This window comes from Corvus hawaiiensis, chromosome 29 (assembly GCF_020740725.1).
Source record: "Corvus hawaiiensis isolate bCorHaw1 chromosome 29, bCorHaw1.pri.cur, whole genome shotgun sequence".
Taxonomy (NCBI): domain Eukaryota; kingdom Metazoa; phylum Chordata; class Aves; order Passeriformes; family Corvidae; genus Corvus; species Corvus hawaiiensis.
Window position 1 is genome coordinate 2,137,250 of NC_063241.1, and position 11,594 is coordinate 2,148,843.

At 61.7% G+C, this 11,594-nt stretch overlaps 3 protein-coding genes across 4 annotated transcripts in view; 1 reads left to right on the forward strand and 2 right to left on the reverse strand.

Moving 5' to 3' along the window:
- Nucleotides 1-110: 110 nt before the first annotated feature.
- Nucleotides 111-11,594, forward strand: part of LOC125318129 (transcription elongation factor SPT6 homolog) — a 12,873-nt gene continuing 1,389 nt past the window's right edge. The window contains exons 1-3 of the mRNA XM_048288599.1: nucleotides 111-1,006; nucleotides 1,059-1,557; nucleotides 3,252-3,271. Of these exons, the coding sequence (XP_048144556.1) occupies nucleotides 536-1,006; nucleotides 1,059-1,557; nucleotides 3,252-3,268 (987 nt within the window). The 5' untranslated portion in view covers nucleotides 111-535 and the 3' untranslated portion in view covers nucleotides 3,269-3,271. The remainder of the gene's footprint in view (nucleotides 1,007-1,058; nucleotides 1,558-3,251; nucleotides 3,272-11,594) is intronic.
- LOC125318123 (proline-rich protein 36-like) lies at nucleotides 1,660-3,707 on the reverse strand. Its single transcript, XM_048288588.1, has 2 exons — nucleotides 2,723-3,707; nucleotides 1,660-1,747 (listed from the first exon to the last, which is right to left on the reverse strand). Exons 1-2 carry the CDS (start codon nucleotides 3,689-3,691, stop codon nucleotides 1,667-1,669), a joined length of 1,050 nt encoding a protein of 349 aa, XP_048144545.1. The 5' UTR covers nucleotides 3,692-3,707; the 3' UTR covers nucleotides 1,660-1,666.
- Nucleotides 6,245-11,006, reverse strand: CTSS (cathepsin S). 2 transcript variants are annotated; one of them, XM_048288595.1, is made up of 8 exons: nucleotides 10,837-11,006; nucleotides 10,245-10,444; nucleotides 9,864-9,983; nucleotides 9,248-9,403; nucleotides 8,950-9,174; nucleotides 8,081-8,246; nucleotides 7,548-7,650; nucleotides 6,245-6,713 (listed from the first exon to the last, which is right to left on the reverse strand). In XM_048288595.1, the coding sequence occupies exons 2-8, from the start codon at nucleotides 10,368-10,370 to the stop codon at nucleotides 6,614-6,616; spliced, it is 996 nt and encodes a 331-aa protein (XP_048144552.1). In that variant the 5' UTR covers nucleotides 10,371-10,444; nucleotides 10,837-11,006; the 3' UTR covers nucleotides 6,245-6,613. The 2 variants fall into 2 exon arrangements, with proteins under 2 accessions (XP_048144552.1, XP_048144553.1); XM_048288596.1 differs by lacking the exon at nucleotides 10,837-11,006 and adding an exon at nucleotides 10,614-10,746.

Consider the following 11,594-nt stretch of genomic DNA (forward strand, 5'->3'; position numbering starts at 1 on the left):
GATGACACCGAGAGACGCGGATTTGGAGCGGGACCAGCCCCGGGAGCGGGGCCCGGCCCGGGGCGCCGGGAGCCTCCGCGCGTCCTCCTGCCAGAGGGGACGGGGACAGTGGCACTGCCACCCTCAGCGGCCCCGGCACGGTCCCTGCCCGACATTGGTCCCCAAAAGGAAGCTGCTCCCAGGGGAAAGGGTTGGGAAGGAGCGTCGTGGTCCCAAAGATACTCGGGACAGTGGCAAAGCCACTTGTGGTGATGGCAAAGCCACCCAGGATGATGGCAAAGGCACAAGGACAATGACAAAGCCATCAGGACCGTGGCAAAGCCACTCAAGATGACGACAAAGTCACTCAGGACAATGGCAACCCCCCAGGACAATGGCAAAGGCACCCTGGATGACGGCAAAGCCACCCAAAATGATGACAAGGTCACCTAAAATGATGGCAAAGCCACCAGGACGATGACAAAACCACTCGGGGTGATGACAAAGCCACCAGGACGATGACAAAGCCACCCAAGATGATGGCAAAACCACCAGGATGCCACTTTCTCACAGCGATCCCCTCTCCGGGGGTCCCCACTCCCCTCCCGGCTCAGGTGGGTGCTGGGTGACCCCCGAGGTGACAGGAGGGTCCCACCTGTGCCCGCTTCACATCGGCCTCGTCCTCCTCGTCCTGGGAGAGCAGCGAGTCCAGATCATCGCTGCTGTGGACCAGGGGGGCTCTCCGGGGGTCTCGGCGGCGCCGGCAGAGCCCCCCCAGCTGCTCCGCGCTGGAGCCGAGCTCGGGGCTCTCGCTGGTGGAGGGGGGGGACACAGGGACCTTCAGCTGGGGGGACACCCCAAAACCAGGACCCGTCCCCGAGGGGTGAGCAGGAATTTGGGGGTGTCCTCAGTGAGGCAGGGATGCACGGAGGGTCTCAATCCATGGATTTGGAGGGCTCAGGGACACAGGATGGTCCTTGACCCCTGGGTTTGGGGGTCTCGGGATGGGGGGACAGGGACATGGGAGGTTCCCACCAATGAATTTGGGGGTGTCGGGATGGAGGACAGAGACATGGGAGGTTCCCACGCCTGGATTTGGGGGTGTCAGGACAGGGGACAGGGACATGGGAGGTTCCCACGCCTGGATTTGGGGGTGTCGGGATGGGGGACAGGGACATGGGAGGTTCCCACGCCTGGATTTGGGGGTCTCGGGATGGGGGACAGGGACATGGGAGGTTCCCACGCCTGGATTTGGGGGTCTCGGGATGGGGGACAGGGACATGGGAGGTTCCCACCACTGGATTTGGGGGTCTCGGGATGGGGGACAGGGACATGGGAGGTTCCCACGCCTGGATTTGGGGGTCTCGGGATGGGGGACAGGGACATGGGAGGTTCTCACGCCTGGATTTGGGGGTCAGGGTTGGGGGGGGGTGGTGACACGGGGGTCCCCCCTACCTGAGCTGGTCGTAGCCGGGGATCCCCCGCGGCTCCTTGCCCGGTTCCCAGCTGTGCCGGCGGAAAGGATCCAGGGAGCTGCGGAGCGTCCCGGATCTCCGCAGGGACACCCCGGGAAATCGCTCTTCCTCCTCCTCCTTCTCCTCCTCATCCCAGGCTGTGCCAGGCTCCAGGACGGACACACAGCGGCGCCTCGGGGGCGCGACCCCCGCGGGGACGCCCCCGCAGGGCCTCAGGGTGATGTCGGGGGGCTCCAGGATGTGGGGGGGCTCCAGGATATGGGGGGGCTCCCGGTGCCGCTCAGGGCCGGACGCTGCGGGAAGGGGACGCGGAGGGGTCGGGGAGGGGGCTCAGCCCGGCCGTGAGATGAATTTGGGGGGGTCTCAGCCGAGCCCTGCGCCCCCTCCCCGCCCCTCCGGAGCAGGGGGGGACATTCCCATTCCCGGCTGTGTCCCCGCGGCGCTGGAGGGTCCCCAAACCCCCCCGGGGGGGGAAAATGGGACACTCAAAGCCCCCCACCCCGAGGTCGAGCTCTCCTGGTTACTCATTAAACTCACAAGAATTTAACCGGGATGAGAGCGGCTGGGAAGGGGGATGTGGAGCAGGAATGGGAATGGGAATGGGAATGGGAATGGGAATGGGAATGGGAATGGGGCCCTCCCACCACAGGGGGACCCCGCAAGGACGCAGCTCATCCAACCCCCAAAAATTCCCACCTCCTGAGGGGAGGGATAACCCCCCCCCCCCCCCGGACCTCGGGAGAGGGGGCTCAGGGGGCTTTGAGGGATCTGGGTTTAGTCCGGGGAGCAGCTGAGATCTGGGATGGGACCTTGGGTGGGATCTGGGGTGGATTTGGGATGGGCCGGGAGGGGTTGTGGGATGGGAATAGGGAGAGATTTGGGGTGGGATCTGAGATGGGATCTGAGCAGGTTTTGGGGTGGGATCTGAGATGGGATCTGGGGGATTTCAGCTTGGCCGTGGCCCCCCTAAAAGGCCACGCGAGACTTGGAAACTCCTGGGAATCTCGACACCCTTCCCGAAATCCCGACATCCCCTGAGAACCCCAACATCTCTCCCAGAACCCCGACACCCCCCGAGCATCCCAACCTGGCTGCTCCTGCTTGGACCGCGTCCTCCCTTCCTTGCCCTGATCCAGGTGGATCCCGGGCTGCTCCCAGTGGATCCTCCCGATCCCCGTGCCCCATCCCATGGCTCTGGTCCCACAATCCCCAAATCCCGACACCATTCCCGGGCTGGCATCTCCTGCCCTGGCCCTGGCCAGACTCACCCCGCTGGGGACAGGGAGGGGACTGGGATGAGCTGGGATGAGCTGGGATGAGCTCAGCCGTTTTCCTGTTTTTACATTCCCAGCCCGGTCAGCTGATAAATAAAAAAAAAACCCCCACTTTCCTTTGTGGATCTGCCCTTGGATCTGCCGGGGATCGGCCGCAAACGTGGAATAAGAAATAAATAAATATGGAATCCTAAAAAAATGCCGAGCGGAGCGTGGCCACCGCTCCAGGGCAGCTCCCGCTGGGAAAACCCCAACCGCGGCTCTTCCCAGAAATCCGCGAGCCTCCGGAGATTTTGGGGCTCCCGGGCTCATCCAGGTGCCCAGAAAAGCAACCGGGATGCCCGGGAACTTCCCAGAACCAGTTGGGAACCTCAGGATGCTCCGGAGCAGGGAGCTGGCTGGGAAAGGGACAGGATCCTGGAGCAGCTCCCCCCAAATCCTGACCCTGGGGGCAGCCCCCGAAATGTTGGTGGAGAGCGGCCGGGAGTCGCTGCTCGGGCGGGTTTGGATCCCGGATGGGATGCGGGAACAGCGGGATAACGGCGCAGCTCCCAGGACGGGGATTTTGGGGAGCTGGGAATGGCCAAACTCATCCTTGGAGTGGAGCGGGTCGGGATCAGGTGTCCCCAATCCCGGGGGGAGGGCACCGCGGGTGCCACCGCACCCCATCCCACTCTTCCCAGCATCTCTTGGGACCCAGCCGGAATTCCCGCTTGGATTCCCGCTCCAGAGGAGGAAGCGCGGAGCCATCGCGGTGCCGGAGGGGTTCGGAGCCGGGGGTGACGCGGAATGTGGGGGGGGTGGGACAGCGGCTGCTCCCAGGATTTGCCCAGGAAATCCTGGATTGTCCGGCAGCATCAGGGAACAGCCAGCGGCCATCCAGGGGGATGTTGGGAGCGGAGGGACGAGGGAAGGACTCGAGGGTCGCGACCTCGGGGGGACGGGGGGGGTCCCGTGTCCCATTGGAGCGGCCGGGGGGGTCCCGTGTCCCATTGGAGTGACCGGGGGGGGGTCCTGTGTCCCAGTGGAGTGACCGGGGGGGGGTCCCGTGTCCCAGTGGAGCGGGCGGGGGGGGGTCCCGTGTCCCATTGGAGCGGGCGGGGGGGTCCCGTGTCCCATTGGAGTGACCGGGGGGGGTCCCGTGTCCCAGTGGAGTGACCGGGGGGGGGTCCCGTGTCCCATCGGAGCGGGCGGGGGGGGGTCCCGTGTCCCAGTGGAGTGACCGGGGGGGGGGTCCCGTGTCCCATCGGAGCGGGCGGGGGGGTCCCGTGTCCCAGTGGAGCGGCCGGGGGGGGTCCCGTGTCCCATCGGAGCGGGCGGGGGGGGGTCCCGTGTCCCAGTGGAGTGACCGGGGGGGGGGTCCCGTGTCCCATTGGAGCGGCCGGGACACCGGGGAAGGGTCTGGGTGGTGGCCCTGGGGTGGCCACAGGGGTGACAGTGGGACCGGAGGGGTTGAGGGGGGAGGGCTCAGGGGGAGCTCTGGGGGTCTCGGGCCACCCCCAGGTCACCCCAGGTCACCCCAGGTCACCCCGGACCTACCTGCGGGCGATGGGGCGGGGGGGCGGGGAGGGGAGGGTGAGCTCCATGCAACCCGGAAATTCCCAATTCCCGATTCCCAGCCCGGAGATTCCCGATTCCCGGGGTCCCAGCCCTGCGCCCCCTCCCCCTCCTCTCCCACACTCCAAACAAACCAGGAACCACTTGGCGAACCAGATCCTTTTCCCTGTTAACCCTTTTCCCGCAGATCCCGGCGCCGGGAGTGCCGCTCCCATTCCCCAAATCCGGCACCGCTGCCTCTTCCCACCCTCCCCCACCGCCCTCCGCATCCCCCGGTTCCCTTTTCCAGAGGTTTTTAGGGATCAGGAACAACCCCCGGGTCCCCCTCGGGGGTCAAACGGCCTCTTCCCGACTCCCGGAGGTGCTTCCCGTGGGATTTATGGATAATCCAGCGGCGGGGAGGAGCTGGGCACCCCCAGAGCACCGCAGGGCAGAGCGGGGGGGGGGGGGGGGGGGGGTGACTCCGTGCCTCAGTTTCCCCGCTCCAAGGGCAGGAATTCCTCCTCCCCCCACCTCCCCGGAGTTTTCCCAGTTTTCCAACCCCGCTGCCGGCGGAACCCCACATCCGTGGGGCTGAATCCCAAATCCATGGGGCTGCCCCCACATCCCCACCTGGTCCCGGTTCCGGACGGATCACACACCTTGGACAATCCCAGCACAGGCGGATCCAGGCGGGATTTCATTTCCTGGGAAAAGCCAGCGTGGAACGAGTCAATCCCGGCCGGATTAACTCCATCCCGCTCCGGAGGCACCTGCGGGCTCTCAGCACCCCCGGCGGGCTGCAATTCCCACTTCCAGGAATATTCGGGAGCATGGAAAAGCTCCGGGAGCGCAGCAAAGCTCCCGCAACCCTCGGCCGGGGTGTCTCGGATCCGTCACCGCCAGCAGAAATCCCAGGAAATTCCCCAATTCCCCAGCCCGGAGCTAACCTGACCCCTGAGCTCCGTGTCCCTCCTGGATATTCCTCGGGATTTGTCCCGCCGGGAATGTGTTTGTTTAAACAAACGGGCGGAACGGGGACCTTTGCGCGGGATTCGGGAGGTGCCAGGAGGTGACACCTCCCGGGATCCGGCGGCGGCTCCGAGCCCTGCCCGCTCCCGTCGAGCTCCAAAGGTTTTCCAGGGATTTTGTCAGGTCCCCGTCCCAGGCTCCAGGGCAGGGAATGAGCCTTTTCCCAAGTTTTGGGGTTTCAGTTTTGGCTCCGCGTTTCCTGGTTCCGCGGGTCCGCCCCGGAGTCCTCCGCACATAAACCTTTGGGATTAGGGTGGGATTTGGGAAGATGGGGTTTAAATTCCTGAAGGGAGGCTGGAATGGGTCTTTGGGTCCTTTCCAACCCAAGCCGTGATTCCGTGGTCGGACAAAAACTCCTTCCAAGGAGCCGAGACCCCAAAACGCCGGAAATATTCCGGGCGGAGTCCACGACCTCCGAGGTCTTTTCCAACCTTAATCATTCCATGATTTCCAAAGGGATTCTGGAACCGGCTCTTCCTCACCGGGGTCCCCTCGGGGGTCTCATCCTGCTCGATCCCACAGCTCCACCCCAGTGCCAGGCTCAGGAGCACCAGGATTTGGGATACAACAGGGACAACTCCTTTTCCCATTGTTTTCCCAACAAAACCTGCCCTAAACTCCCAATCCGGCCGCTGGGAATTCACCCTTTTCCAGCTCTAAATCCCACGGGAGCGGCACCAGGAGCCAGATCCCGGTGGGATCATCCTTACCTCTCATCCCGGTGAGGAGATTCCCGGCACCCTGGATTCCGAGCGAGGGGTGGGATGAGGGGGTGAGGAATTCCAGCCCCGGGACATTGTTCAGGGACAAAGGGACACTGTTCCCTCGGGATCTCCATCCACCAACACGGAATTCTTGGCTGTGGGGTGACCGGAGCCACCACGGAGGCACCAAATATTGGATTTTTTTTTGGGGGGGGGAGGGTGGGATTATCCCCAAACATCGGGATTTTGAGGCAGCGAACGCAATCTTTTTATTTTCCACGGAATATTTGCAATTCCAGCAGCGTCACACGGAGAGAAGGCGATGGCCGGCACCGCAGCAGCTCCGGAGGGACGAACCCACGACCCCTGTGATCCCTGTGCCCAACCCCTGCAGGAAGCACAACTTCACTCCCAAACCTCCAAATTCCCCCCTGCAGAATTCCCCGGATAACCACCACCGACATTCCCACCTCCCACACCCCCCAGGATTCCCTCCCAGCCCGTGGATCCGACCGCGGCGCTGGGAAGCGACCCTGGAAGTGGAAGAATCCCTGCCAGGATGGAATCCACGGACAACTGGAGCCTTGGGATCGTGTCCGGAGCGCGGATCCGGCTAAATCAGCGGGTAGGAGGCGTAGCTGGCGATGCCGCAGTGGTTGGAGGCGTTCCGGATCATCCGGATGTATCCCGCGTCTCCGAAATGGATGCCCCAGCTTTGGGAAGGGGGAACAGAGATGGGGAAAAACTCAATTCCTGGGGAATTTTTTTGTTTGTTTTTTCTGGGAGAGGAGCGGCGGATTCGGGGCTGAATTAATGGATTTGTGGGATTTCTAGTCCCGTGTTCCCTTACGGAATCGTGGGATTGTGGAGGTTGGAAAAAAGTTCCGGAGTGGGAAAAGGAGCCTCATCCCAGTTTGGAATCAGGTGCGAGGGACCAGGATTGAGGAATGAGCCCTGGGAAGTGATTCCTGCTCCCCACACTTCCCCTCTGCTCTTCCATTTATTCAGTTCTCCCAGTTATTTTCCTGCTGGAGTAGCACCTGGATTGATTTCTGGGATTTTTTTACCCTTTAGGAGTTTCTGGATGCAGCCAGAATCCTCCAGGGCCCTCCCGGTGAAGGAAAAGTGGCATTTTGGGGGTGTTGGAGCGACATTCTCTGCTCGGAATGTGCCGCCATGGGGATTGCTGGGAATTTGGGGTGGCTTAATCCTTGTTCTTACAGGAGGAAGCACCAGAAGTCTGGAAGTTTGGGTTGGAAAAGCCCTTGGAAATCGCAAAGTCCAAGGCTGCCAAGGCCACCACGGAACCCCACAGATTTGGGCAGCTCCAAACAGAAAATCGTGGAATTCTGGAGCGGGTTGGGTTGGGAATGGACCTTATGGATCATCATTCCAACCTTTCCATGGGCCAAGAAGCACCTGGAAAAGGCCCTGAGGGACAAGCTGGGAGTTTGGGGGTATCCAGGGCTGGGAATTGGACTCTGATCTTTGTGGGTCCCTTGCAGCCAGGAATATTCCAGGATTCCCGGTGGATCTCAAGGGTTTACCTGTTCTTCACCAGCCAATATTCCTTGTTGTCCAGGGAGCCGTATCCCACCACCACCACCCCGTGGTTCACCTCCTGCGAGCACTGGGGGTCGTCGTACACCCCTGGAAGTGGGGGGAAAACCCGGAATTCCCACCGATCCCAGCCTCCCTCCAGGAATTTACCCCTAACCTCCCAAATCCCACCCAAATTCCGAAGGTTTCCTCACAACAGGGGCTGAAAGAATGGAAGAAGGTGAGTTTGGGTTTGGGTTTGGGTTGGAAGAGCCCTGAAGACCTCAAAGACCACCCCCATCCCGTGTTCCAACCTCCCTCCAGGAATTAACCCCCAACTTCCCAAATCCCACCCAATTCCCGCTGTCCCGGAAGGTGCCCAAGCTGGAAGAACGCACGGAATGGGCTTTGCCCCATCACGGAATCACAGCTTGGGTTGGAAGAGCCCTAAAGCCCATCCCATCCCAGCCTCCCTCCAGGAATGAACCCCCAACTTCCCGAATCCCGCCCGATTCCCCGATATCCCGGCCGGAGCCCTCACCGGAGTGGTAGAGGAAGAAGCTGGGCCGCGTGGCGTCGATGGCCACGGCCACGGGGCCCACGGTGGCCACGGCGTCCCTGAGCGCGGCCTCGTCACCCTGGGGCAGCTCCACGAAGCGGGAGCAGGAGGCAGCGCGGGCCGAGGCGTTGTAGCGGCACGTCCCGTTCTGCTGGGAAACGGGAATGAGCCGGCGGAATCCGGGGACGTTCCCAACCCCACCCCGGGCTCCACGGGTTTGTTCGGATCGAGGGTTTCTAGATATGGATTATGGAGGTTCCTGGAGGATCCTCAGCCCAACCTTTCCCAGAGGATTCTCCGCCCTTTTTCCTCAAAAACATCGCTCCAGCCCCTTCTCTAAGGTTGGGATTCCCTTCGCAATCCTAACTAAAACCAGCACAAGCCTCCGTCTTCATCCTCCCCTTCCCTGGAGTCTCCATCCTCATCCTCCCCATCCACATCTGGACTCCGGGAACGGCAGCTTTTCCCTCTGTAGCTCCACATTTGGAGAGTTAAATCCCACTTTTCCTCGGATGGAGCTGTTGTTGCTCTGACCCATTTCCCAGGATCGTGTTTTCGGGAGGCTCCTGACCCATTTTTTCCTCCCCTCCAGCTCGTGTCCCAAGGAATGGTGAAATAACCAGGTAGGAATTCCATCTCCTGGTCCAGTCATTCCCCTCAAAATAGTCCCGAGGATCCTGGGATGGGTTTGGATGAGGAGCAAAGGTGCCACCGGGAAACCCGGGAAGAGGGAATTGGGTGGGAGAGGAGGAGGAGGAAGAGGAGGGGGAGGAAGGAAAACAGGAACAGAGCGAGCTGCCACAGCACTTCCATGCGTTTTCCTGGAGTTTTCCAAGCGCTTCCAGGCCCACCTGAGCCGTGTAGGGATAAGATTCCTCGGACTCGATGCCGCCATTGTCGATGATGTACTGGAACGCCTCCGTCATGAAGCCCCCGGCGCAGCCCTTGTTCCCGTACATCCTGGAGCAATCCACCAAGTTCTGGGCGCTCAGAGACACCAAATTCCCGGTTTTCAGCTTCACCTGCGCTTCCAGAGCTCCCACGGCGCTGAAAGCCCAGCAGGATCCGCAGGCACCCTGGGAAAAGAAGCCGGGAGAGGCTCAGGAGCTGCCCCAGGGATGGCCGGGAGGCTCCCGGGGCGAGGCTCACCTGGTTCTTCACCTCGGTCACGCATCCCTTGTCCCGCCAGTCCAGCGCCTCCGGGATGTCGCCGACGGGCCGGGATTGGGATTGGAATGCGGAATTCCGACGGGGACGAGGACGGACCTGGAGCCCCGTCAGCGAAGCCGCCACCTCCTCGCTGGTCTGGGGGGAAGGAAAATTCCAGCGGGTGATTCCTGCTCTCTGTGAACACCAGCTGGAGGTGTCGGAGTGGGAATTCCGAGGTGGAAGAGTTGGGTTTGGGGAATCCTCAACTCCTTGGTTCTTTTCCATTTAATTTCCAGATTTTCATCAGAAAATTAAAAGCTCAGCTCCAGCTCCTCAAATCCCTGGAAGCTCGGTCATTAAACCCCATCTCAACTTTGGGACACGGAAGAGGGATGATCCATAAACATCCCAAATGACCAGGACGGCTCCGTGTGCCCCAAATCCCACCCCAAGGAGTTCTTTCCTCACGGAATTCCAGAGCAGCCCATCCCTGGATCCCACAAGGATGGGCTGAGGGGGATGTCGGGAGTTTTCCCACCCCGGACCCACCGATATCCCGGTTCAGCCGCCCTCTGGGCGGAATTCCAGAGGGCTGGAAGTTGCTTCCCGCACCCACCATGTCTCCCAGGTGGTTCATTCGCAGCGTGTAGGAGCGCAGCCCCAGGGAATGCTCCAGGTTATGGAGCGTCACCAGCCACAGGTTCTTCTCCCACGTCAGGCGACGGAGGGAATCCTCCTGGAATTCCAGCGGGGCCCTGTGAGACCCAGGACGGCCCCTCCGGAGCCATCCCGCCCCAGTTCATCCCAGTAACGGCTGTTGGGAGCTCCAGGTGGATCATCCCCAGGGACCAGCAGTGCCAGCGGATCTTCTCCAACTGGTGGTCACCCCCCAGGAGAACCCCAGGAAATCCTGGGATATTCCCAGGACACTCCAGGACCCCTTGGACACCCCCAGGCCCCCCCCCCCCCCCCCCCCCCCCCCCCGTGACATTCCCACCTGGGGCTTGTATTCCTTTCCGTAGGTTTTTTTCCAGAGCTCCCAGTGCTGGTCCAGTGCGGGGTCGGGGTGTCCCAGTGCCAGCCCCAGTAGGGCCAGCAGGGCGACGGGAGCCAGCAGCTCCATCCCAGGATTCGGAGAGGGAACGCCGGGAGCCGAGGACTCGGAGCCGGGATTGACCCCTCGGTGACAAATCCGGTCTGGGCAGGGAGGTGACAACAACACCCCGGTGACCTGGTGATGCCACCCGCCCGCCCGGACACGCATCCCAAAATTCCCTCGAGGGGACAATCTGGGAGCCAGCCCCGTGTCCGTGAGGACAGGCCCGGACACATCGGAGCCGCCCTGTCCTGGGGACCCTCCCGGTACCTGCTGGGACAAATCCCTGCCCAAAAAAATCCCCAAATTCCTTGGTTTTATCCAACCGATGCCCTCCAGGACGGGATACACCGACAATCCCACAATCCAAGAGGAAGCTCAGGGTAAGACAGATCCCAAATCCACACCAATCCACTTTTCCCCCCCCCGAGTTTTACTTCCTCAAAGCGCTCCTCGGGGGAGGGGTTTAAAACACAAAACCGGCTCAAATCACCTCCAAAAGCTGCTCCGGAAGGGCTCCGACTTCCAGCGCCAGGCGGGGCTCGGGGAGGGGGATCCGGGATGGCTCCGGAGCGTTCCCAGCGCTGGGACCCTCCGGGATTTGGGGTGCTCGGTGCTGGTGCCTCAGGGAGAAATCACGAGCCAGGAAATGAGGGAATGAGGAACCGAAAGTCCCGATTTTGATTTCGCTTCAGATCCGGGGTGGGTACAGGGGCTGGAGGCTCCGGAAAGCAGCCGGGGGAGGGGACTTGTCCTTGCAGTACCCCAAAAAATCAGGGATGAGGCTCCCACTGGAGCTGGAGTGGGGGGGGGGATCCCAAAATCCATCTCAGGTCCAGGCTCACCCCAGCCCTGATCCCGCCAGAGCCAGATCCTAGGGAAACATCCCAGTTATTCCCTTTTGGATGGGAAAATATGGATGGGAAGAGGATCCACGTTAGGACCAGAGACACGGATATTCCCAGTTATTCCCATTAAACCACAGCCAGAAAAGGTTTATCCGCGTGGAATTCCCATGGAATCCAGCTGGAGCATCCAAGGGGGGGACAGGAGGGAAGATTTGTCCCACCCCAAGGTGGTTGTGGCACCAGCTGCACCTGGATTCCTCAGGAATCATGGAATGAGCCCACGGATCATGTCCACGGCAGGGACACCTCAGCTCAGACACTGCCAGGGACGAGGGCAGCACACAAATTCCCTGGATAACCCATCCCGGTCCCTCACAGGGAAGGAATTCCCTTCCCCAAACCC

Bases quoted from the DNA above. Each gene is read 5' to 3' on its own strand.
- LOC125318123 (XM_048288588.1), bottom strand. From the start codon at position 3,691: ATGGGACACGGGACCCCCCCCGTCCCCCCGAGGTCGCGACCCTCGAGT. The intron at 1,748-2,722 runs GTGAGTCTGGCC...CCCTTCCCGCAG, and splicing joins CCCTCCCTGTCCCCAGCGGG to CGTCCGGCCCTGAGCGGCAC.
- CTSS (XM_048288595.1), bottom strand. From the start codon at position 10,370: ATGGAGCTGCTGGCTCCCGTCGCCCTGCTGGCCCTACTGGGGCTGGCA. The intron at 9,175-9,247 runs GTGAGCCTCGCC...TTCTTTTCCCAG, and splicing joins TGACCGAGGTGAAGAACCAG to GGTGCCTGCGGATCCTGCTG. The intron at 7,651-8,080 runs GTGAGGGCTCCG...CCCCACTTCCAG, and splicing joins CTTCTTCCTCTACCACTCCG to GGGTGTACGACGACCCCCAG.